The following is a 24,368-nucleotide window of genomic DNA, read 5'->3' as shown; positions in this document are numbered from 1 at the left end:
GAGCCCAGAATGGTCAGAATCTAAAAAAAGTGGAACAGCCCAGATGGATTGCATCAAACTAAAAAAGGGAAGAAAATTAGGGTTTACCTGTAGGTCAGATCACACACTTGTGCTTTCTGTGGAATATTTACTGTGTGAACTGCCACTGCTCTGCTTTTTGTCCCCCTGGACTGGAGAACGTAGCTTGGTCAGAAGTAAACGAAACCAGTCTTAGCAGGTCCAAAAGCACAGGAACTGCAAATCACGGGACCTGGCAGGTCTGTAACAACACAGGCAACCCATCTTTATCTTGGAAACACCTTTTGGTGGGATTCCTCTCACCTGCACCTAGCTGCCAAAAATGAGGTCCATAATACATGCTAGCAGGCTAGGTTCATTTTGTAGTCAGTGAAGAGAAGGGTGTTATGCTTCCCAGATCACATCCAACATCATTCCGAGAGATATTAGGGATGGATACAAGTACAGCCATACAGGGTTTGGGGGAAATTTTTTTTTACCTGCCTTTCTTGACACCAGGATATTAATTTATCATTGGTCACAGTGAGAGCAGAAACAGAGTCAGTATATGCTCAAAGCTACCCACTACCAACATACAAAAATTTCAGGCTGCGTGTTTCTATCTCGTTTACATACTGATTGATATGGTTGATAAAGGAAAAAATTCTGACCATTAAAAAGGATCATTATGACAAAGCTTTATAAGAATCAGACAGGTAGTGTTAGTGAACTAACACTGAATTGCGAGTCAGTGCACAGAAAAACACAGAAACTACTGAAGGCCTGTCTGTGGTCACAAACCAAAGCAGTTTCCCTATTTCATTCTGGGAAAGCATTTCTGTGACTTATTTTTTGACAGTATCCTTTCTTTTATTCCCAAAATGAGAGCTGAAGAAAGTCATAGTGAAACAAAATCAAGGGTTGCTCAGATTTAACCTAATGCTATCTAGCAGGCAGTGGTATGAGTACTGAAGGAAGCAGCAGCATTGTTTAAGCTAGGCTGAATAAAGCAGTGCTTATCCTGGGTGTGTTTGGAGCAGGAGCTTTTCCAGCTCTGCCTCCCCAGCGCAAAGTGCAGCCTGCAGCTGTGGTGTCTCAGTGTAGGGAAAGAAAGCAGCTCCGAGGAGAGCCAGTAAATGCCAGCCCAGCTTGCCGGCTGGCCAGCCAATGGACACACACGCAGGGCTGTGTCAGGATTGCGCCTGGATCTCTGGCACCCCACAGAGGAATATGGATCCAGGAAGGGAGATGCCAGTGCCTGCTCCGTGGTGGCTCAGTAGATGATTCCTTCTGGTTCCAGCAGCAAGTACTTCTTCATGGACAGAGGGATGGAGAGCAAGGGGACTTCTCGATGGCACCTTTCTGACAATATTGCCCGAATAGCACATCTGCATAAGTGCATCAGTGACCGCGGTGAATTGCTGCACACAGTGAACAAAGAGTCATAGAAATCCTGGTGCCGCTGTAAAATAAACCACAAGTGTGTTTTAGGGCAACCAGAATATTTGGAGTAAGGATTTTTGAGTTAAAGGGATAACTATGTCAAAGCATGTCATTTGTCCCACAGTTTTGCCTTTTGACCATATATTTTCCTCTTTAATCTCTTACTTTTCATTTAAATTCTCCTTTGCATTTGCAGCTAACTCATCCTGTTCACAGAAATCTGACCCATGCAACAGAACCTAGAGGTACATAGTCATACCCATGTAACATGGCACTTTAAAACTATTTGCTGACTTAAAAGAAATATAAATATACATATTGAAAAATCTGAAGAAACACCAATCACGGCCAAAATCTTTTCACTGGCTGAGAACAGGGACAACTGAGCTCCTGCTGTACCACTGACAAGGGGTGCTCCAAAGGATGACGTAGCAATTAAAATATAAAAAATATGCATTTTTCCAGTGAGTGATATGCTTTTGTCAAATGAGAGCTATTAAGTGGGGAAGTCCGCATCCTCTGAGATGTTTCTTCTCTTTCAAAAGTGTTCTTTCTAGCGGTTTGGTGTGGGTTATGCAAATAATAAGCCTGGATTTTACTCAGTTATAACTCATTGAGCGCTTACCTCCAAGACATCCTCAGGTATGGCTGCTTTCCACTTAGATGTCGATTTGATGTGTTCGTAGGAGTTGACGACTACCTCCACAGCTCTGGGGTGGGAATGACAGGCTTGCAGCACCTGCAGGCAGGATGCATGGAGAACATGAGTACCTCCAGGAAGCCAGGGCTGGCCTGGGTGCTCGGCACTGCACAACAGCAAACTGGGACAGACACAGCCCAACAATTACAGCAGGATCAGGATGGAGATGCAAAAGATGCAAGGCCCCTCCACACCGCTCTGGTCAAGCGCAGCAAGAAGCCCCAGGCTCATCCCCAGTTTAAGACCATACAGAAATGCTGGCTTAGATCTCCACAGCAGTCTAGATAGGGTGGGCTTTATCGCCCAAATCTAGAGATAGCTTGTTCGTAGCTGGGTTGAGTGACTCAACAGCAGGCAAAGCCACACACAAAAATTCTCGCTTCAGCACGTGCAGCTCAGGAACAGAAAAAAAATCCCATCATATGAATCAAAAATGCATTGTTGGAGAAAAATTTAAAATATGACCAGAAGAAGAGACAGTTCAGAAGTAAGGCTTTCAAGCCACACAAGGACCCCAACACAACTCTTTTGCTCAGTAATTTTAGCTCAACAGGAAAAAAACCCAGTCTATTGTCACTCATATGCAGGGGATAACATTGCATTCACCCAATTTTGTCTCATGCAGTCTCCAGGTTTCATGAAAAAAACTGCAGAACTTCCCTCTGGGATAAATATCCTACATTTTTACAGATGGGCAAATGATGGTTTGGAAGAGAGACCCACTTCATGCAATAAGATGCAGGAAGAAGAGACTTCAGACCCTGCTCTGAAAGAGGTAGGAGACTAAGCATTGTTCTGCTACAGGCAGAGTCTTCTCATCCTGGGCTCAAGAGGGCCAAATTGAAATTTTGGCATTTTATTCAAAGGCTTCTGGTTGCTTGGCTTGTTAAAACTTTACATATACAGTCAGGGAACTGCAAACTGTTGCTTAGGGTACTGGATGAGAATAAGTCCTGACTTCAGCAAGCTTACTTGGTTGTCTGAAATAACAACACTCTTAGGTACTTCTGTCAGTGTCTTGGGCTTTGCAAGTGTTTAAAAACTTTTCAGGAGGGATCCTGCAATACTTTTTTCTCTTTTTTTGGTCATCAGCTACGAGCCCAGGCCCAGCACTTCTCCTTAATTCTCACATTTCCTGGGAATAATCCAAAGCTTTATTAAGATCCATTTCATTTTTAACAGATTTGAATAGATTTTTAAATGTCAGATGTGACAAATTGAATCAAGTGGTCTCATCTCTAATCTTTGGTGGACACCATGAAATAAACATTTCACATAACTCAGTTAAACCTGTATGAAGCCAGGTTTGACAAAAGGATGTGGGTTCTCTGAAATGAGAAAGTGACTCTGCTCTGAATCTTCAACCAGCATTTAGAGTTTGGCATTTCATGTTGGTTAAGAGCAAAAATTAGATCTGTGTCTGGTTTCTGGTACAGGCAACTGTAATTTCACTTCAGTTAAATGACACCACTCTTACAGTAGGTCATCTCACAATGTTTTGGGCATTCTGGGCCCAGACTGACAGGACTCCAGCAAATCCAGATATTTTGGATCTCTCATCCCATTCCTGTTCAAGGCACCACCCCTCTGCAAACCCCTACTGTACAAAGACATCCTTAACCTTGTGGAATTGCAGAGGGTATATCCTAGCTGCTCCATGATTCAGCAGCAGCTGGTAGCAGATGTCTGGCTGAGCAGCTGGCCGCACAGATGTCACTTTTATGATATACTGTAAGGGTGCACAGCCATTGACATCCATGATGTTTGCTTCTGCTCCTGCCTCCAGCAGCATGTGCAGCAGGACGTGATCACAGTTCCAGGCAGCTTTGTGGAGTGGTGATTTGAAATCCTCATCACGAGCATTCACTTCAGCTTTATAGTCTAGGAGCATCCGACAGATGAGGTGGTGGTCCTGGCTGTATATCTGATCCTTATAGTGAAGGGCCCAGTAGGCTGCACAGGCCAGGGGAGTCTCCATGTAGGCATTGAGAGCATCTACCTGTGCTCCCTGTTCCACGTAAAAGGCCACGAGCTCTGGGACGCCCAGACGTGCAACGACATGCAGAGGAGTCTCCTCGTCTTTGTTGTTTGTTCTGATGTTCACACTTGCTCCTGCCAAAGAAAGATGATGGAGGAAGATGAAGGCAATGAAACACTCATTTGGTCGTCTCTCTGAATGGGCCCTTCTTCCCAAGGAAAAGCTCAGGGTGGGCAACTGGTATGAAAAACACATGTAAATGCAAATAGCACAGATAATGCATTGGTTAAGTCTCCAGGGAAGCTCTTAGAAACTTAAGGATCTTGGATACAGCTTCTATGCTGGCCCCAAGGACGACCTTATCTAAACATTTTATCTCAGAGCAGCAATGCAAGCCCAAATTTCTGCGTAAAATGCTTTTTCCTATAAATTGAGAACTGGTGGAGGAAGGAGATCGTTACTCCTACTCCGAACAGCTCTGCTCTGCTCTGTACCCTGAAAACACTCCCTGCAGCACCTCGTTAAGGCGAGCCTGGATGAAAGGATATTTTACGACAAGTCCGTGGATGATATTAACGAACCCATAGCCGGGGTCCCCGGCGGGGGGTCCGGATCCCGTTTCCAAAGCGCCGCGGAGCGGGTCCGAGCGCGCTCGGTTCGTGCGGAGCGGCGGCCGCAGCTGGAGCAACAGCACCATCTGCCGAGCAGCGAGCCGGGAGCGCCCGGGAGAGCGGGGCAGAAACCGCCTCCGGGCTGGAAAACCCGAGTGCTAATGCTGCTAAGCCCGGCTGAGTGTGAGTCGTGCTCGATGTCCCCGAGACGGCATCGGCAATCCGAGTTTGGAGGTGATAACCAAACGTGGGATCAGCACCGCTTGCTGTGTCGCCCCAGCCGGACGGGGATAAACTGCAGTGACCGGAATGGATCCCAAGGGACACCGCTGGGTGGAGAGGGCATGCAAAAGATGCATCTTGGAAACTTTGGAGTAGGGATGTTAACTGACACCCTGGCTTCAGCCCTTGGAGGATGCTGCTCTGTGAATGTGCACGCCTGACAGGGTTTGCTCCGGACCTTTCCCATTCTATTTGGAGTCTCAACATTCAGCTCACATGGAAATCAGAGTTAAAGAGTGCTTTGGGAGGAAGGGTGGCTTTTAAAGTACTATTATGCTGTTGATGGGTGGGTGGAGAAAGCCTGCAGAACACATCCTTTCACTTGCATTCATCCTCTGCTGCGTTTCATAAGATTACATTTGACTTTTAAGCTTTTCAGGCAAATTCAACTCCTGCTGTCAGGACTGTTTGCTTTGGGCAGGATACAACTGGCTGCATTTATTTTCCTTTGTACCAAACAAAATAATATGTATCTTTCCAGAAGAAGAAAAGCAATGTTGTTATTCATTTATGACTGCAGATTGCCTTGCCCACAAAGCATGGACTTTGCACTTGGTTTCTGCATCTCAGGAAAAGCTTTCAACAACAACACATGTAACAAAACCAACCCAAAATTATTTGTATTACCATGGCACAGTGTGATAAACAGGGGAGTCTCTCTGTAACTAAGGACTTGAACTGTGTTTCTTTTACTGTGTCCTGTGTCAGTACCCTTCTGTTCAGGAAATAGCGTGTGACAAATATATTTATGGAAGAATTACATCTATTCATAGCCTCATTTGTTGCAGATGACCAGAAGCATAATGTACCTTACTTTGGGAAAAGAAAAATGTTATATAATACCATTTTTTTTCCTCCAGGCATGAGTTTGGCTGCATTCATGACAAATGAAAACACGATATGAAAAACTGCATTCAGTTTTTTTAAGGCCAGATCTCAAAAAAAAAAAAAAAAAAAAAAAAAAAAAAAAAAAAAAAAAGCGGTTTGAAACATTTTACTCAGGTCCAGGAAATTTGAAAAAGAAAGAAGATGAGGGGTGCCCTTTCATATGAAAGTAGCTCAAAAGTAAACCTAGATGGAAAAGATGGAAACCCCCCCCGAGAGATATAGAAACTCTCTGATTCAGAGGAGCTCTGCTGCTGATGGACTGATTGGGCAGTGGACTGGAGACACTGAAATAGGAAACAATCTTGGAGTAAGGACCAGTGGCTAGGGAAAGATAGATGAGGGAGGAAACAGAATAGGAGAAACTTCCTCTGATCAAAGAGATGAGGACAAGAGACACCTGTGGATGTCTCTTGAAGAGACGAAGACATGAGATGAAGACATGAGACACCTGTGGATAGGAGGGATAAATACACATCTACTTTGAGAAATTGCCTCCTAAGAGAAGCCCAGACCATGCCCACCATCTTTGCCCATGCCATGAGAGATAATCCAGAGCTTTACCTTACCTCTCCAAAGCAGCTGCTGGGCACAAGGCATGGAGGTTCGTGTCGTACAGAAGTGCAGGGGCGCCTGCCCGCTCATTGAAAAGCAGTTCAGCTTCGCCCCGTGGTTGCAAAGGATCTTGAGACACTCAACATTTGCCGTTTCGCAGGCTATGTGGATCGCAGCTTTTCCATTGGGCCGGCAGTTGATTGTGGCTTTGTGATTGAGGAGGACCGAAAGACTCTCCAGATGTCCATACATGACAGCTATATGAAGTCCAGTTGCCCAGGATATTTTTAATTTGTAGCTGGGAAGCCAGTACCCTGTACAAAGTGAGAATGTGTTACCAGCCTTGGCAAAGACTTTTCTTAGGACTATCCACCTACTGAGAATAATTGAAGGGGAAGAAAGGGTTGGAGTTAAAATGTAATTTACTGTAATTTCACCAGCATAGTACACACAAAGTTCTCTCAAGCGTGACTTCATTTTCATTAAGCACTGTTACTATGTGTGCTGAATAGCCTGCCTTTTGGAGAGATAATTCCTGTGTAGATGTACTCTGAAAGAAGCTATTAGACTTTTTTGTGACTGGTATAGGTTAAACAAAACAATAAAAAAAATGCTTAGAGGGTTTGAAACGCCAACAGCTAAAAAACATGGGGGAAGTGGCGTCTCCAGCCTGCCAATAGCTGAACAAAGGTGGCATTGGAATAAGATGACAGCATTTATTTAGGACAGTGACTCAACAGACAGCTCATCCTACTGTTTCTGTGTGGGAGATGGCAGGATCTTGCATGTCAGAGGCTGGATTCAGACCTCCAGGGATGCTTTAAACATAGGTGACCCCTGGCAATATACCCCAACTACTGCCCTGAGGAGCACAGAGTGAGGAAATTGGATGCTGATGTAAATTAGGCTGAAGAGCCAAATAGAAGCAGTGACACTTCAGCATGAAATTTGGCTGCAAAATGTTTGTATTTTCTCAGAAAATGTCACAGTGATTTTTTTCCTTTTTTATTTACAATGAAGTGTAAGGCCAAATAACACATAAATACTTGTTCCCAAATTAGGACTACATGCTTAATGACTGCACAGATAAGTCTCAGAAGCAATCAATCACTTGTTTAAGAAAAGTTAATCATCACAATAATGTGCAGAAGGGCAAGAGAAGTCAATTTTTTTTTTTTAAGATACAATATCTGCATCTCAGCTAGAATGTGACTATAAAATTCTCTGGGTTTGATTCATCTATTTCTCCTTGGACAACTGCCTGGCTGAAATCTGTTATCATGTAAAAACACAGAAGAAAATATTAGTATAGTGAGGTCAAATTAATTCAAATCTTCCATTTTAGTCTCTGGTTTTATGCAGTTTCTCAACACTAATGTCATATATATGCATTTTTTTACAGTGTTCATGAGGTACAAGCAGGAAGGAAAAAAACTGCTGCTGGCAAGGAGAAATGGATTAAAATTTTTCTTTCCTCCTCGATAAATACAAGTATATTTTATTGCAAGTATATTTTATTACAAGTATATTTTCAGATAGGGGCAAGAAATTGCAGACCATGTCATCTAGTCTAGGACCAAATTTTTGGGACTGCCAAACCCAATCCTCAAGGAACCCACACTGTAAAAGGCAAGAGCAGCAGCCCTGAGGCCCCAGAGTGCCCGAGCAGGGTGACAGCCTCCTCTGAGGACACTCAACCTGCTGACTGTGCAGGTTACACTGGCAACCTCTTCTTCATATCCCCTCAAACCAGGCACAGAGAAGGCAGGCTATATCCTAAAGTCTCTGCAGAAAGCAGGGCAAGCTTCTTAAATCCCCTCCCTATCCAACTGCACGTGCAGTGTTCCTCCTTGTTACCAGTGAACTGTGATACACTTCAGGCTTATCCTACATAGGGCTGGGTCTTCCATTTATGGCCAGATACAGGCCATAAATTGTACATTAACAGCAGGAAAGTGAGATTTACAAGCCAAGTTATCACTTTTTATAGCCACAATTTTCCTGCCTGAGCACACAATATATTTCTCTAGCCTGTGCTGCTTGCAGGTGAGCTGTGCTCAGACATCCCCAGGGAGCATCTCCCATGTCCTCTGCCCAAAGCTGCTGAGATCTCTGAGCTCAGAGGCACAGGGACAGATGCTGAACAGGAAGCAGATGAGGCTCCATGGGAGACCTCATTCAGCTTACCTGTTTCTTTGGCTAGTAACATAAAGAAGCCATGGTGCAAGCAAGATCAGCATCTTTGAAAGCTCTCAGCCTCTTTGGAAGAGAGGAAGAAAAGTCACTCTGTCACCCATGACATTTCTTTCCACTTCATCACCAAGGGCTGTGGCAAAGATCAAACTGTAAGAATGATTGGGTGGTGAATTTTTCTCCCCTCTTCATCCTTGAGGAAATTCCCCTTTTCATATCACAGTAATCTATCATTCAGAAAAAAAGTAAAATTTACATAAGAGTTGATGGAAGTGTTTCCTTCCCTTCAGACAGAGTGAATACAATTCTGTGATTTAGGCCATAAGGGTGCATTTTCCTCTCTACTTTTTGGAAAACAAAGAGAATTCTTCAAAAGAGACTAGTTAACTAATTGAAGTCAAATGATCTGTGATTAAAAACCTATTCATTAATCCTATAGTCTCAAACCACAGCCAGATTGCCTTTTAGCCTGCTGAGGACAGAAGAAAATCTATTTTAAGATAAATTCAGCACAGTGTGGCTTAGTTCATACACTGTCCCTAAGGGAAGTACATCATGACTGTACCATCCTCGCCCTCAAGAAATCAAAAGAGCAGAAACCAACCATTAAATAAAGGGTAAACACAGAAAAAGAGAAGAGGTGAGATAGTCCCTTCTTTTTGCCACAGAAGAGAAAGTGCATTTGCTGTGCTGCTGCTCCTGGGAGTGTTTCTCTCCACATATGATTAACTTCTGGCAGAGACTGATCATTACTGCTTTCTAAATACACAAGAAGAGACTGTTAGCAAGTAGGTCATGAAGTATGTTGATTTTAGCAAAGAGAAAACTTGGTTTATTGCTTTAAGTTGTAAGGCTTTGGAAGCTCTTTCAGTGTCTGGCTGGGAAATGTTTGGGTTTTCTATACTCCAAAGCAGATGTTGTGTTGATTGTTCTGGTTGTTTTTTTTCCAGATTATTTTTCTGTTTTGATAAACTACCACATCCTCACTTTCTGTCATTTGGAAAAATAAACCTTATCCCATCCAGCAACATCCAAGGTCCACAGGATTTCCTTAGTTTCCCTCAGCTAGGGAGAATCCACTTTACTTCTATTGAAAATGGAAGACAGGGGATATTTCATGTTTCTAAATAGCCTGTACATGTGAATGTGTTCATGCAAGAAATGTATACACCCCATTTATACACCTGCATGTGTCTATTCTGGGCTTTGCACCCAAGTTCTCTGAGAGGACATGGCAAAGGACTCCTGTAGCTGCAGCACGGAGGCTCAGGCTGGCTCTGGCCTGCCCTTCACCAAGCCCACACAGCTGATAAGCTCCCCTACTACAGTGGCCCTGACCATGTGAGCCTGCTGAGACCGTCCTGCCTGTGGATCAGCTTATGCTGCAGCTTCAGAAGAGGTAAAAGGCCACAGTTCCTTGAAAATAACTCAAAACCCTCTACTTCCTGTCTGGTGAATGCTGCCACATTTACCTTGTTTGTAGGATGCCAGAATCAGGTTTTCATCTTCCACTTCAAACACTGTGTCCACGTCTATTTTCTTTTGGCTCAAGAGCTCTTCCAGTGTTTCAAAGTCATTGGACTTCAGGGCTTCAAGAAAAGCTTTTTTCACCAACTTTGCAGCTGCAGCTCGAGTGATTTTCCCCTCTGTGCTCTCCCCCTCTTTGCATGTCTCCTCCAAATCCATTTCCAAACGTAGCTGTTTGTGCTGTGAAGAGGGGCACACTGAGGTGCCTATAGCACAGTTGCATGCTGAAGTTTCTGAAGACCAGAAGGTAATTTTATCACTCAGTCATGCTGATCTGCTTGTTCTATTTATATGAGGAGCATTTCGGGCATCGAAATGCCGCTCTTAGATATCACCACGCTCTTTTGATGAAAGCGAGGACAGGCACACTAGCAATTAAAACAAAATAAGAGTAACCCCCATGGGCTTCATACACATTAAGCTTCATTAACCACCTGATTACCTCTGGTGCTGCCCATACGCTTACAGTAAATGTCCTGGGTGTTGATCTTCAGCTGGAGAAGCTCTCACTCTTCCTTTCAGACTGGCTATGGCTGATTTATAGGCTGCAATGGGATGAGATGCTCTGCCCACAGATGCCTTTTAACTAGTGCAATTCAGGAAAAAAAATCTAAAAAATCTCCAAGGCATTCTTCATGTATGAGGTAACCCACTCTTCTCCAGGACAGCATTCTGCTTGCTGGTGCTGAGCTCAGGGGCAACAAGCAGTGCTCCTTGAAAGGAGAAATGGTGGGACAAGGGGGCTGCAGGGCTGTACAGCCACATTATGGGGTGGGGGATCTCATACACTGCAGGGTGTTTGTGTGTGAATTAACTCAGCTGAAAGCACAGGAGGCTGCTTGGGTCCATAGGCTCTTCTCCTTCCACTGCTCGCCCTTCATCTAAATTCAGAACTTCCCTCTCACAAGCCCATCATCCACTAAACACTGCCCCCTCCCTGCTTTTTCCTGCAGTCTTTGCCAGCCCCATCCCTGTACTGACAGCAGTTAGAGGATGAGATCCCACATGGAGCTGGCATGTGCTGCTGCCATGCATCACTTAGAGGTGGCTCACACCTGCACCCACTTGGGCTGCTGGATGAGACCATAGCTAGAAGGACACTATTTACTCTTGATTTAAATTGCCCAGCAAGGCAGACACCAGCACAACTGCCATTATAAAGAAATCTTCATATTTCTCCTTCCTGTGAATTTGGCTGCCGAGTAGGCTGATGGAGAAACATGAGCCAGGTGACAGTGGAAGTCAGAGCAGCCTCTCTGCTTGAAGGGTTTCCAGAGGCCAGGTTCCTCAGGCAGCCCCATCAGCCCCTGCAGGACCCCTGTCCATGGGACTGCTCACCAACTCTCTTCTACAGCCTGTGCTCAGCAAAGGTGGTACCAGAGAGCAGTTCATATTTGTGAGTTCCTTCTACCTATGTACTTCTGAATGAAAAATACAAAAACTGATTCTCCGAGGTAATGTACATTGTAATAGACACAAGGGGAAGGAAAATGGCTTGCCCTGGTGCTATAAGCCCCAGGCAGCTCGTTTGTGTCTATTAAGGTTTAAGACCAGAATTAGCATTAGGCTCTTCATGCCTTTACCACCTCCTGCCTGTTTTGTTACTTTCAGTAGTGGCTGACTTCAGGCTTTAAAAAAGTGTTGATGCTTCACTGGTGTGAGGACAGGAACAGGATGGGAACTCCAGACCTTACAGGCTTCTTGTTACAAGGTTGACATGCATAAGCATATTGCTGTAACAGATTCCTGCACATCTGCTGATCCATCATGTTTGCTCTTGGTTGACAAGCAAGATGAAGTAATTTGTGCTGGCTTGGCCCACAGTGAAAGAGAAAGCTGATTAAAATTACCTTACATTTGTCATGGTCCAAGAGCATGCCAGGAAGGGACAGCACCTCAGACCAGATTACAACTTGCTCACCTTCATCAATTTGTGTGGCCCTGCTCTGACTCTCACAGAAAGTTTTCTTATTGTTAAGTTTAAAAGAAAGAAAGGGAGCAATTATAAGTATGTATATTGCCTCTATAGATGCCTACATGGCCTTAGTAGTTATTGTTTTCTGTAAGCAGCATTTGGGTCTAATCTTGGAAAAAAAACCTACTCCTATGTGTGGTTTCAGTGCAATTACACACAAGAAAAAGGAAATGTTTCTATGTTTTGAATAGACAACAATCCCAAAAAGTTAGGTAGTCTTTTTAAAGAACGACATAAATATTTTTTCTTAATTTGCCTGAAGTATAGTCAAAACATATTTAAGAATACATAAATACTGTAAGACATGTGTGGAACAAAAGGGACCACTTTTACCAGTTTTTACTATACATCTGGATTTTTGTTTGTGCGATTTCCTGCAGGCCTCTCCCTCACTATACCACGAGGTGGCAGCTTGATTTTGAAAGTCAACACAGATGTCATCCAATCGCCAGGTCTGCCGAATATTCTGAACATTGTACTGCGAAACAAAAGCTCATCCTTTGGTCAATATAAATGGCAGTTACAGTATCTACAATATTTGTAAATTAGACTCAACGCCACTGCCATGGGTGCTGTGTATTCATATACTGTATCCAGTAAAAAACCTCATGGTTTCCACATTTAGGATCGATTGTCTAAATTACAGAGCCAATGAGAAGGCATGCTTTTTCCAGGGAGACAGCTCCTGCCCCCAAGCCTTCCCTCTGGTCTGTGCAGTGCCACACAGCACAGGACAAACCACAGACACACCAACACCTGCACCTCGGGGGACAGGCTGGATCTGCCCCTGAAAGGGGCTACAGCAGGTCATAAGAAGCAGGTGTGAAGGTTAGCCAGCAAACAGGAGAAGGGCAGACAACCTCTTGATGTGTGTTCTGCTTCCCACTTCAGGCGACGGGACCACTGTGCCTGGCTTTAGCTGAGTTGCTGGGGACCCTCTCCATCAGCATTATCACAGGCTTATTCTAAAGCCCACTGAAGCCAAGGGAAGCATTTCCACTGCTTTCAGTGGGTCATATCCTTTATTATGTTGGGCACCAAGCAGCTGAGCTGGAAATGAGTGCTTGAGCACCATTGAGGTGCTGTTATGAGAAGAATGATGGGTGGCACAGGGGTAGGAATGAAAATCATAGTTGGGACTGCTCATAGGAAGACAAAGACAGGCTTAAGCAGAGAGTGAGAAAAGACATACTCAGGCAGACTGTGCAGAGCGTGATTGCTGAGGAGCCAGCGCTCCTTCCTTGGCACTTGCTGATGTATAGGAGCAATCTATTGGCAGACACATAACTCACAGCAATGCTGGGAACAGCTTGAATGGAATTTGGAGGTGAAAACCAACATCCTGAACTCTATGCTGGGACAGGCAGGAAGCCAGCAGGAGAAATGTTCCCAAAGAAAGGTGGTGATGCAAGCAGAGCCGTGGGGCTGCTCAGGTTGCGATGGTGAACATCCTGGCAGTCCCCTGGCAGTTCCCTGGCAGCCTGTTCTGGAGCAGCCCAGTCCCTGTGACAGTGCCAAGGGGGGCAGAGGGCAGCAGCAGATCCAGGGTCAGCCACGCAAGGGGTGTCACAAAGGTTCTCCACTCCCCAGCTCCAGAGGGACCCGCCTTGCAGCAGTGTCCCAGCACACCTGGCCAGGGAGGATGGTGGCCAGCTAACCAGGGTCGCTCCAGCCGCAGGAGCACACCTCCCTGTGAAGCAGTCTGCTCTGCTCTGAAGCTTTACATACTAAGGAGGGAGATGTACTGAATGTCACATCTGTGGGCCTGAAGCAAAAAACAGATCCTTGAGTTAATCCCACACTTTGACCTCTTCTGAACAGCTCATGCTTGTAGAAATACTGTTGCAGTAGTGATCACAGCCCCTCACTTTGCCCTGGTCCTTACAGCCTCTGCAGCATCTGACCGAGTCTGCCCGGCCGCTGTGTGCTCAGTGGGCGATGTTACCTTGTATATCCCCTGTGTTGCCAAGTGTATCCCTTGTTTCTTGTCAACTGTCTGTTCTCAAACTGGATTAAGCACAGTTCTCTTATTCATTTTGCACATTTTTTTGCTAATATTAATATCGATTTTTTTTTTCACTGCTGCACATCTTTCTGCCAGCCTTAGCCATCATTATATTTTATCTGGTTTTCTTTTTCCAGGATGCCAACTCTGAGTCTGAAGATTACATAAATCATCCCCATGCTTCTTGCTTTATTTCTTATTACGAAAAAAGCCCTTTAGCTCTGCCAGGTGCAAGCTATCTTCTCCAGGTGCTCAGCTGTAAATCATCTTTTGAGAAAAATCATCTCTTTAAATTCATCCCTGTGACTGGTTAACCTGAAACCTTCTTGGTATCATTGGTTTTGAATCCTCTGGTTGTTCTTTGTTACATTATTTCACTTTTGTTCTCATTTGTAAGGGATAGAAACAGTCTCAGTTACTGAAAGGCATTTAGACATAAACTTCCCAAGTCAGTGAAGTACAGCTCCTAGGACCTGGAAACCTATGGTCCTAGGAGAGTTGGGCCTTGGAGCTTTGTTTCCAGTAAAGCAAGAGTAATTTAGAAATATGGAGCAAGTGGCATGCTTAAGCCTTAAGGTACACACATGTTACAAAATCAAAAGTTGATGGTAACAACCCAGAATTTTGTTCTCATGGAGGTTCTTGTCTTCATGGTGAAAGCTTAGCCCATCCTTCCACGGATTTTGTTTTGGCTTTCATGCCCGCTCTTTCCTTCTTCAGCCCCAGGGATCCATTTTCCTTTATTCCTGCACATTGTTCCAGTTCCTGCTATCAGTGTGTTCATTAGCATGTTCAGAAGCTCAGGGTTGGATTAGCTCTTGATAATGGAGTGTGAATTGTAAAATTTTGGGTATTTTACATTAAAGAATAGTCCTTCAAAAATTACTACTAAGATAATTATTAGTTTATCGTCCTACAAAAATTATGTACAAAATGCATTTGTTCTACAAAACCACTGAAATACCACAGATACTAAGCCAGAATACTCAAAGGTTCTCTTTGATTCAAAGGGCATGAGTGTTGTAAACATGAAGCGTGTACACAGAATTTAAAATCAAGTGGATAGTATTTCTAAGACATGAGGAAGACAAGTCTTGCCTATCTACGCTTAGTGGAAAATTCTCCTCATATTTTTTGCAGTTTGATGTCTAGGTATGTATGTAAAACAGTAGGACTTTGCAACCAAACTTAAATATGAATGTGAATCTTCGTGTCTTCTTTCCTCCTGATGCAGTGAGGCATGAACTATGGTTTCCACGAAGCCTTTGGGAAGCAGTTCTTTAAAGACAAGTATTCCTTCAGAGCAAAAATAATTCATTGCCCAGAGAAAGTTCCTTGCAGGCAGCTGCATCTTCCCTGCCCACTCTGATGCGGGGCTGCTGCTGCTTGGCCGGGCTCCCTGCTGGGGCTGAACCGTAGCAGCAGCTGGCTGAAGATGAGAGATTATCATCAGGCTCTTCCCAACAACTTCTGCCTTGCCTGTCAAAGTGAGACTTGTGTAGAGCTGAGATGATGTTTATGAGATGGTTCCTATATATTAAATTATTTCATTGATATTAAATATATATCGAACAAAGTGACAGGAGTTTTAGGACAGGCAAACAGCCAATGTGTGAAAGGATCTCCAGTCCTGAAACTGCTCTATAATGCCAGTTTTCTTGGATCAAAATGCTGATATATGAAAATATAAACACTTTCAGCAGAAGCAGTACTGGTGTTCTTTAAACAGACACCAAAGAGCCAGCTCTTTGCTAGCCTAGGAATCTAACTATTCTTGCTCAGAAGAACTGAATTTGAAACAATGCAGAAATAAAACATATGGAAGAATCTGCCAAAAGGGTGAATGTGTGGAGAGGGAAGAGGAGGTATCACAAATTAAGCAGTGCATCAGAAACACGGCTGGAGGCAGCAGAGAGGCAGGGACAGTGCTGGTCTGATGTGGCTTCATAATCATCCCATGCCCAGGGGGTTGTGCCAGTGTTTTTGATTAATGTTTTCAATCTCTGCTGTTGCCTGTGTTTCCCAACCACTGCTGATAAATCAGTCCCTCATACACAGTGGCTGCTTGCTACATTTCCAAGCAATGTAAGCTGTTAATTGTGCTCATTCAGGGTACTGACCTCTGCCTTCCCTGAGCACAACAGGTCCAGTTTGAAGATGCAGAAGTGACAATATATCTGTGTTAGTCTAAAACAGGATATTCACATCATCTTAGATGCTGGTTTTATTGGTAGTGGACAGGATAAATCCTGCTCCAAGTGCAGGAATTCCAGCTCCTGTTGACTGACATCCAAAATGTGCATGAGTGATGCAAGGCTGGCTTGACTTTGATGCTGTTGTGTGGGATGTGGAGCAAAGGGGATGAGAAGTGAATTATCTCCACCAGCGTGGAGTAGATGGTGTATGAACAAACTCTTACATCTTGGAATGGAGCATGATATGTTTCATCACCACCCCGAGACCATTAGTATAAAAGCCAAGAAAATAAAAGAAAATATTTCTCATTTAAGCTTACAGTTGCCTTGATTTACACCAGTTATTAAAATGTTCCCCGAGGAGAGAAAATAAGCAATGTTACCATTTACCTCCTGAGCCTCTGAATGACTGAACCAGTAATATGGTAAAAACATCAACATCTTATAGCTATTTATATTTTGATTTTCTTGTACTGCTGTTTCCAACATTATATAGAATATCTATTGTAAAATTATGTTCACTTTAATGAGTCTGAGATAATTTACTAGATCTGCATAGAAAAATGTGCCTGCAGTATTAAAAGCATTTTATTTCCATTTAAAAATCTGTTGCCATAGTGACCAATCACAACTTTCTCAGTAGCTTTGTCTAGGCATTGGATGAAGGCTTTATTTTTGCTTCATTTTACTTTTTTTTCCTCCTGCGTTCTCTGGGCCAAGTCCTCATTTAACTCATTTTTTAATTCTTTTTATAGTCTGTCCTTTTCCAACCATATTCTCAATAAAATCATCTTAACTAAGTTTAAAATAAAGATCACCACTTGGCTCTTCCTTTCAAATCATTATGTAAGAAACAGGAAAGTCCAGTGCTGTGCACTGTGGGCTTTCTTTGTCATCAGCAGATTACCCAGACCTAATATAAGAAGTCCTGAAATGTCAAAAGCCCCAGGAGTCTGACACCTTTTAGTATCAATATAGTCATGTCAAAGACCTGCTGAATTGCATCTAAAACTGAAAAACGCTTGGAGAAAACTCTTCAATTTCAAGATATTTCAAGAAGATTCTTTATAATTAAACCTTTTTTAAAAAGCAACCCACTAATCATTCTGTTGCAGCACAAATCTTGTCAATAATGTACTTCCTTCTGAGAAATGGTAACTTATAGTGGTGCTTATATTTCTGGTTGAAATATATAACCTCTCCAAGAGAAGAATAGGCTAAAGAGCCTCCACATTGCTGTATCCTCTCCATCGAAGGCTGGTGGAAGATTTTTTTTTTCAGGGGGGAGAAGAACAAGAACATTTCTGAAGCAAGGATAAGTGTAGAGAGGGATGTAATTACCCACTTTTGCCACCACCTTTCTCAAGATAAGACTTGTTTCTTTGGTAGGCACAGGAAAGCAAATAAAACTATTCAAAGACACACACAAGCCAGAGTGAGACAGTTTGGAGGATTATGTGACTCTTACAGCATGCCAGTGCTCAGCTCAGACAAGAAAATATTTTTCCTCCTGTGCCCAAACATCAATACCTACAGCATAAATATCTGACTCCAGAGTTTGTCACATTATCTCCTGCAAGAGTCTGTGGAAACACTTGTAGGGTGCAATTTCACTTGTCTGAAGATGGAAATCAAAACCAGATCAGACATACTTCAGAAACATTAAGTTTAAACTAAAACAAATACAACCAGAGCTATAAATCTGGTTGTAAAGTAAGCCAAATAAAAGAGGGCTAAAAATAATCCTCTGTAGGAGAGTATTTTTAGTAGTAAAGTATAGATGTTTGTCAAAGGCATTAATTTAATCAATATTTAGATAAGTGAGTTGATTTTTAGAACATGTTTGGTAATAATATGCATAAATAAAATTTAATTAGTAAATAAGGTATGTGCCATGGTAATGTTAGAAACTGCTTTCAAATACTATGCAGAAATAGAACATTACTGGTTTTCTTTTATTATTAAAATTTTTGCTTACTTAACACTGAAATCAAATTGTAGTGCATATTCAACAAACTGCTTTCTTTTTTTCTCTTAATCCATCTAATTTCTCACCTCTGAGGGAATGAAAAGTGCACTGAAAGATCTGGTCATCATACAGATATGCCTGATTCCTGGAGAAGAGTCCACAGAAGTCAGAGGATTCCCTTTAGAAAAAAATCCAGCTTTTCCTTCTAAGGATATTCTGCTCTTACTTAGAGTGACCCACTAAAAGACAAATCTCCCCAAACAATTATTATTTAATTCTGACTTATTTTCTTACAGATGATGTGCATTGTTTACATGTTAAGAACTCTGAGAGAGTTGGTACTGCAAAAAGCGACTGTAAATGCCCAAAGTGCTTGCAATCTGAAGTGCTTGCAGGGAGTCGATGAGGAAACACTTAGAGGAAGATTTGTGTGGTGATGTGCAGTTCTGTGACTGCTGTTTGATACCCAAAGCAGAGTGGTTCAAAGAGAGAAAACTACCCCAGAATAAAGAGATCTAAATATTTGGGTTTTCCCCAGTTTGGCCATTGATGACTGAGATCCCCAGGGCATGTGAGGAGTGTAAGGAGGGTTGTGGCTCCCAGTAATGAACTTCTTGCCCAAACTATTCCCTCCCAGCACCCAAAGGCTGCTTGTGACTAACACCCTGGGAGGCATCCCTGGCACTGTGTTGGCAATCTAGTAGCATCTGCACCTAACAGTGTCCAGTGTACTCCTAGGGGAAGGAAAAGAGTAGGAATTGGAGGCCAATCTCTGAGCCAGCTTCATAAAACACAAGAGACTTTGGGCATTTTAGGACTCTGAGCAAAACTAGGCTCTTGGCACAAAACTTTGAGGAAGCTGCCAGCCAGAGGCAGTGGGGTGTGTCCAGCTGAGGATGTCAGGGTTAAGAGGTCTCCCTTCCTGTGCTCTCTGGTGATGCTCAAGTTCCATGGCTTCATCTGACCTGCTGTGGAGAGAAGCCCCCAGGCCAGCCTGGGGCCAGCAGACTCTGTCTATATTTTCTTTTGAGCTTTGCACAGCACTTAGGTGTGTCAGTGAAGACACACAACAGTTGAAGCTCCACCTAGGCTTGAAAGAAAAGTGCTGAAAGTTCCAACTATGTGCAATTTTATTGAATTGTAGACTTGTGCCACTACATTATAAGAAAACATGAATTCAACAAGTTTTGAAGCTGCTAATGGGAAAAAAACCCAAACCTGACCACCAAACCCACTTACACGGATGTAGAATTTTAAAAAATCAGAATGTATATATTGAGATGAGGCCTTAGTAGTAGATCATAAGAATGTTTTAACAGGTGGTACTGAAGTGCTCCATAGCCTTCTGACCACTGTATGTAGGATGGCTGAAAGATGAAGGTACATGGCTTTATTTCTTGTTCATGGTGCTGGTATTCACCAGTCAAATTAATGTGGTCAAAAATAAGAACATGGTCAGCACTATGTGTACCTCCACACTTTGATCAGAAATTTTGAGCTTCTCTCAAAATTGCTAATCAAGGGTTTAAAATATAATCACTGCTGCTTTCTTATCATACAATAGAAATCAGCTGTTTGCTTTTAAATTTCAAACTTCTGCTCATGTTAGAACAAAAGCTGAACCACTGAAAAAAATGTGTGCAGTGTCTCCTAAAAGCTGTTGTCAGCCAAATTCTAGTGGCTTTTGATACCACATGCTCAAGCTGTCTACTTGCTGGAGGGCTGCTGGGGGCAGTCACCCAGGGTACTCCGAGGAGAGAGAAATAGAGTGTTTCTGGGTGTCAGGCACACTTACTCCATGCTGTGCACTCTTCAGCTTCACTTTGCTTTCCTTGGGATGATATTAGGTAGAAAACACAAAGTCTGGTACATCAGAGCCTAATGAGATTCATGTACAACCTGCTCTTGAGCTGCGTTGGGTTGAGAGTGAGATAGATGTCAACATCTGACAGTGCTCTGTAACATCCCGTGGGTGCCTTCTCTCCTGGCCACTCATGTGACACCTCCTCCACAACAGCAGAGTGAAGAAGGTGGGGGTGGAGGGTGTTGGTTTTGGTTGCTACAAAGGCTCTGGTGCTGCAGAGGCCACCTTCTTTGCTCTTTGGCACATGTTTACAGAGGAGAGGCTATGAAGTAGCAGCTCTCAAGGATTTCAGTGCATGATGGATTAGGTCCTACAGTCTTTTTCACATCATCTGTTCATAGTTTATACGTAAAAGAAAAGTTAAATAGCTTATGACTCCACATGAATTATATCTTTGTGTGGTTATGTTGGACTGTAATTTACTTTCTGCCCCAAAACACAACTGCATGCAACACATATATGTGATATATGCACCAATGCTCACACCAGTTTACCTAAAACTGCAAGAGTCTTTGGCAGTGGTTAATATTTGACAATGGATCAAATCTCAGCATTCAGGACATTGACTTTTTGGTTTTTTTTATTTGCAAGTGCATGAAAGTAATTCACATAGAGTGGGTTGAGAGTCAGAGAAATCGTGTATTGCCTGAGAGTCCTACTGTACAGAGGAGTGATAATGACAGGAACATGTTCTCCTTTACTTGTCTTTGAAGTCAGGAGCCTCCTTGCTTTTATACACAGCTTTAATCTTTCAAAAGCCACATGGCCCTCTCCCTCAGCTGAATTATCAGTCACAGTGTTCGAGGAGCTTGCTGCCACGATAGCAGAATGTCACCTGCAAGGCTGAAGGATTGTACTGCCAAGACACACTACTGGCTCAGCATGCTTCTGGCTGAAAAAAAAAACCAAACCAACCAGAATTATTTTCTTTATGCTTGTGACAGGGCTAAACTGTGGCAGTGCAGTGAAAAACCACCAGTACTATCCTGCCCACCCAGCACCCTGTCAGCAACAAAGGGCAGATTGCCTGAGAGGACCTCTCTGACTTTCGATTTAGCCTGGCATCTCTCCAGTTTAGCAATTTTGCCACCTATAAAATAATTAAAGCAGCTTGCTTTGCCTCTGCTTCCAGATGCAGCAACGAAAACTGCTGCATAAAGGCAGTAAACAAGAGCTGGGCTAGGACATAGCCTTGCTTGAGGCTGTTTTTGACAGTGACATGTTCTGACATCTTGTCATCACTAAGAACCTTTTCATTACCTCACATCATCATGAAAGAACCAAAATATACTCTGAAACTTATTTGGATACCCAAAGTTATGCAGATGCCTCTGGGCTGCTCACGGCTGGCAGTGCTGGAATCTTCACCCAGCTCTGCAAAGGCTAGGTAGAGACTTTTGCTCACTTTGAAGCAGGACAGGGCTAAAAGTCAGACTGGTTCTGCAACAGCCTTTTCAACACCCTCACCCGTAAATCTGCTGATGTCATTGTGACAGGCATTTTTCCCGGCAGTTGAGAAAATCAATATACCTTGGTGTCACTGCAGGAATGTTTCTACCTTTTTCATTGTAAAAGGTACTCTGCACCTGTCTTCTTGAATGCCTCGAGGTACCAGTCTCTTCATTAGGTGATGGTAATGGACTCCTGTTTCCTAACTGGCTGGTGACACTATTTATGTGCAGTGGTAGGGTGTGAGTAGGAACTTTGCCTTGCGCTGTGGCAATGGCCCAGATGCTGCAGGAATCTCTTCTCCCTGTTTTGAATGGGAAGCTGAGAAGTGGCTTCTAACAGGGCTAAAGAATTCAAGGTTTAAGAAAATGCTGACATATTTGTGCGGGCCATCTGCAATTTCCCTTTGATCAGCTCACAGGGTTAAAGTGGTCTTAGGCCACAGCATTTGTAGAGAATCTTGTCATTTTCACAAACTGCAGCTTTAGAAGCCTTTTCCCTCATCTTTCAGTTGGCAAACCACAGGCTTTGCTTGTGATTTCTGCCTAGTTTTGTGGGAAACAGCTTTCTTGCCTGCCAGTTTTTATTTTTACTTGAAGCTAGTTCAGCACCTGCATGTCAGCAGCAATCTGATGGATGTGGCCTTTATATTAACCCAGTTTTAAGATCTGAATTCAGCAAAACCAGTGAGTTCATTTTAAGACCTCACTAGACTCTCTTTGAACCTTTCCACACTGTGTTGACCTCTTCTGCTTGTTTCTACAGTTAAACTATAGCCACATTTTCTTTATCTTCACACCCACATGCCCTCTTCTGAATTTCATTCAGTATTTGTAGAGCAGCTGGGGGTCACTGAGCACCGGCTGACTCCTCAAGAGCTGTCAATCAAATTTGCCCTCAATGCCCTCCATGAACTGAAGGCTCCACTTAATATTATCACACCTGCATTGCAGGCCTTTGTATTTAGTCAGATTATCACCCCAAAAGTGCTCTAGAATCATATTCTGACCTTCAACTTTTAGTGTAAATTTATTGTAAATACTTTGGCAGTGCAGATATCCGTGGATTTACTTCAGACTAACATCACTATAGGAGAGAGTAAAATCTGGATAAAAAGAGAGTTTTGACTTTTTAGAAGTTTGTTTGGCAAAACATATTGTGTTTCATTAGTGACTCAAGAATGATGCATTTTGAAATAGTTGTGAAATCCAAATCTGTGTGTACATAACTTCTGTATCTTACCTGTTAAAAAAGATGATGGCACGAGACAGAGAAGCACATGTAAAGGGCTTATCTTTTGCAAGTGAAATATTTAAGACTTTCAAAATTTTTAGTATAAAAATTTCCCTTTACCTTCAGTAATTTAAAAGCTCCCTTTTATTTTCTCAGGAAGCAGTCTCATTTCCATCAGTTGGGAGAGACAGGGAGAGAGGAAGCCTAGGCATCTACAGTCTGCTACTTGTCCTACTTCATGCACGCTTTCCCAGATGGAATAAATCCACCCTTGGACTTGTTTACTGAGGGTTTCTTTTCTTTCATTGACTGTACAGGAGTCTAAATTACTAAATTAGCATAAGACTTTTCCCGTCTCCTTGCTCTGCTCACGTCCCCCACTACCAAGCTTGGTACATATCCCTCTCCAGCTGATTACATGCACTCAACTCATTCCTGCTTTTAGTCCTGATGCTGTGTGGCAGGAGGTCACCCCCAGGTCTCTCCTGAGTGCCCCAAAGCAAAGACCACAGGGGGTTTGCAGCAGACCGAGAAGCAATCAGGAGCTTTCCAGCCCTGCTGCAGCCACTTGGCCAGCTGGGGGGTGCTGCTGAGGGAGAGCCAGAGCGGATGTGACAGTGCCAGTGGGCAGATCCCAGGCTGGCTGGGATATGCTGAGGAGGTAGGCTGCTGAGAAGCCCAGAGTCTTCCTTCAGTCATGGGTGACTTGGTAAGCAGGAACTTCAAGGGAGATTCATTCCATCTGCCTTCAGGCATCTACAGAGCAGATTTCTGCACTTGAATTAGTCACTGTAGGCTCCTTTCCAATGAATGCAGAGAAATGTCCACTTCCTAGGAAAGATTTCTTGAGCTATTTTAGGCACCTTTTATATGAATTACTACCTCAAAGTAACTGTGGTCCTGCTGTGACCATAAAGGGTGTCTAAGTGGCTTTACATCAGCAAGAAGTATGGTAAAAGCACAACTCACTTCAAAGGAATGACAGGAAAGTACTAGAATGATAACTCTATTAGGGGTTACTAAAAAGGTAAAGCTCATAATACTGAGCTAAAAATAATTAAGAACTAGGAAAGAAACTTGGGGGATTTACCCAGCTTGCCCCCCATTTCCTTACTCTTCCTAAGCCCAGTCTTACTGCCTGTGTTAGCTGTTGAGCTGAACCCTTGATGTGACACAGGATGGCCACTCTTGCAATCCTATGACCAGCTCTGATGTTTTCATCTCCCCTGCAGACATTGACATTTGATCAGATGAACTGCACCCATCTTGTCTCAAAACCGAGTTCTGGACAATAAGCAGTGTGTGCTTTTGCAAATTAAACTGCAGTGTAAATAAATGAATGTAAAATACCATGCTAGGAAAATGGTCTTGGTGTGAAACATGAGGTAAGAAACCAGCAGAATCTGGTTTTTTTGATCATGGGTCATGACATGACAGCAGGTCTGTTTGTGACAGACGGGATATGCCTGATCTCAAAGATCTTTGCCCAGTTAGAAGGGCTCACTGG

The 24,368-nt window shown here is 43.2% G+C and overlaps 1 protein-coding gene across 1 annotated transcript; it reads right to left on the bottom strand.

The window, feature by feature from the left end:
* Nucleotides 1–675: 675 nt before the first annotated feature.
* ASB4 (ankyrin repeat and SOCS box containing 4) lies at nucleotides 676–10,421 on the bottom strand. Its single transcript, XM_038129746.1, has 5 exons — nucleotides 10,117–10,421; nucleotides 6,466–6,765; nucleotides 3,762–4,252; nucleotides 2,066–2,179; nucleotides 676–1,459 (listed from the first exon to the last, which is right to left on the bottom strand). The coding sequence occupies exons 1-5, from the start codon at nucleotides 10,328–10,330 to the stop codon at nucleotides 1,271–1,273; spliced, it is 1,308 nt and encodes a 435-aa protein (XP_037985674.1). The 5' UTR covers nucleotides 10,331–10,421; the 3' UTR covers nucleotides 676–1,270.
* Between the last annotated feature and the right edge of the window lie 13,947 nt (nucleotides 10,422–24,368).

The sequence above is a fragment of the Motacilla alba genome, chromosome 2 (assembly GCF_015832195.1).
Source record: "Motacilla alba alba isolate MOTALB_02 chromosome 2, Motacilla_alba_V1.0_pri, whole genome shotgun sequence".
Taxonomy (NCBI): Eukaryota; Metazoa; Chordata; class Aves; order Passeriformes; family Motacillidae; genus Motacilla; species Motacilla alba.
The sequence above is the reverse complement of the archived record's forward strand: the minus strand, read 5'-3'. Positions and strand labels throughout refer to the sequence as shown.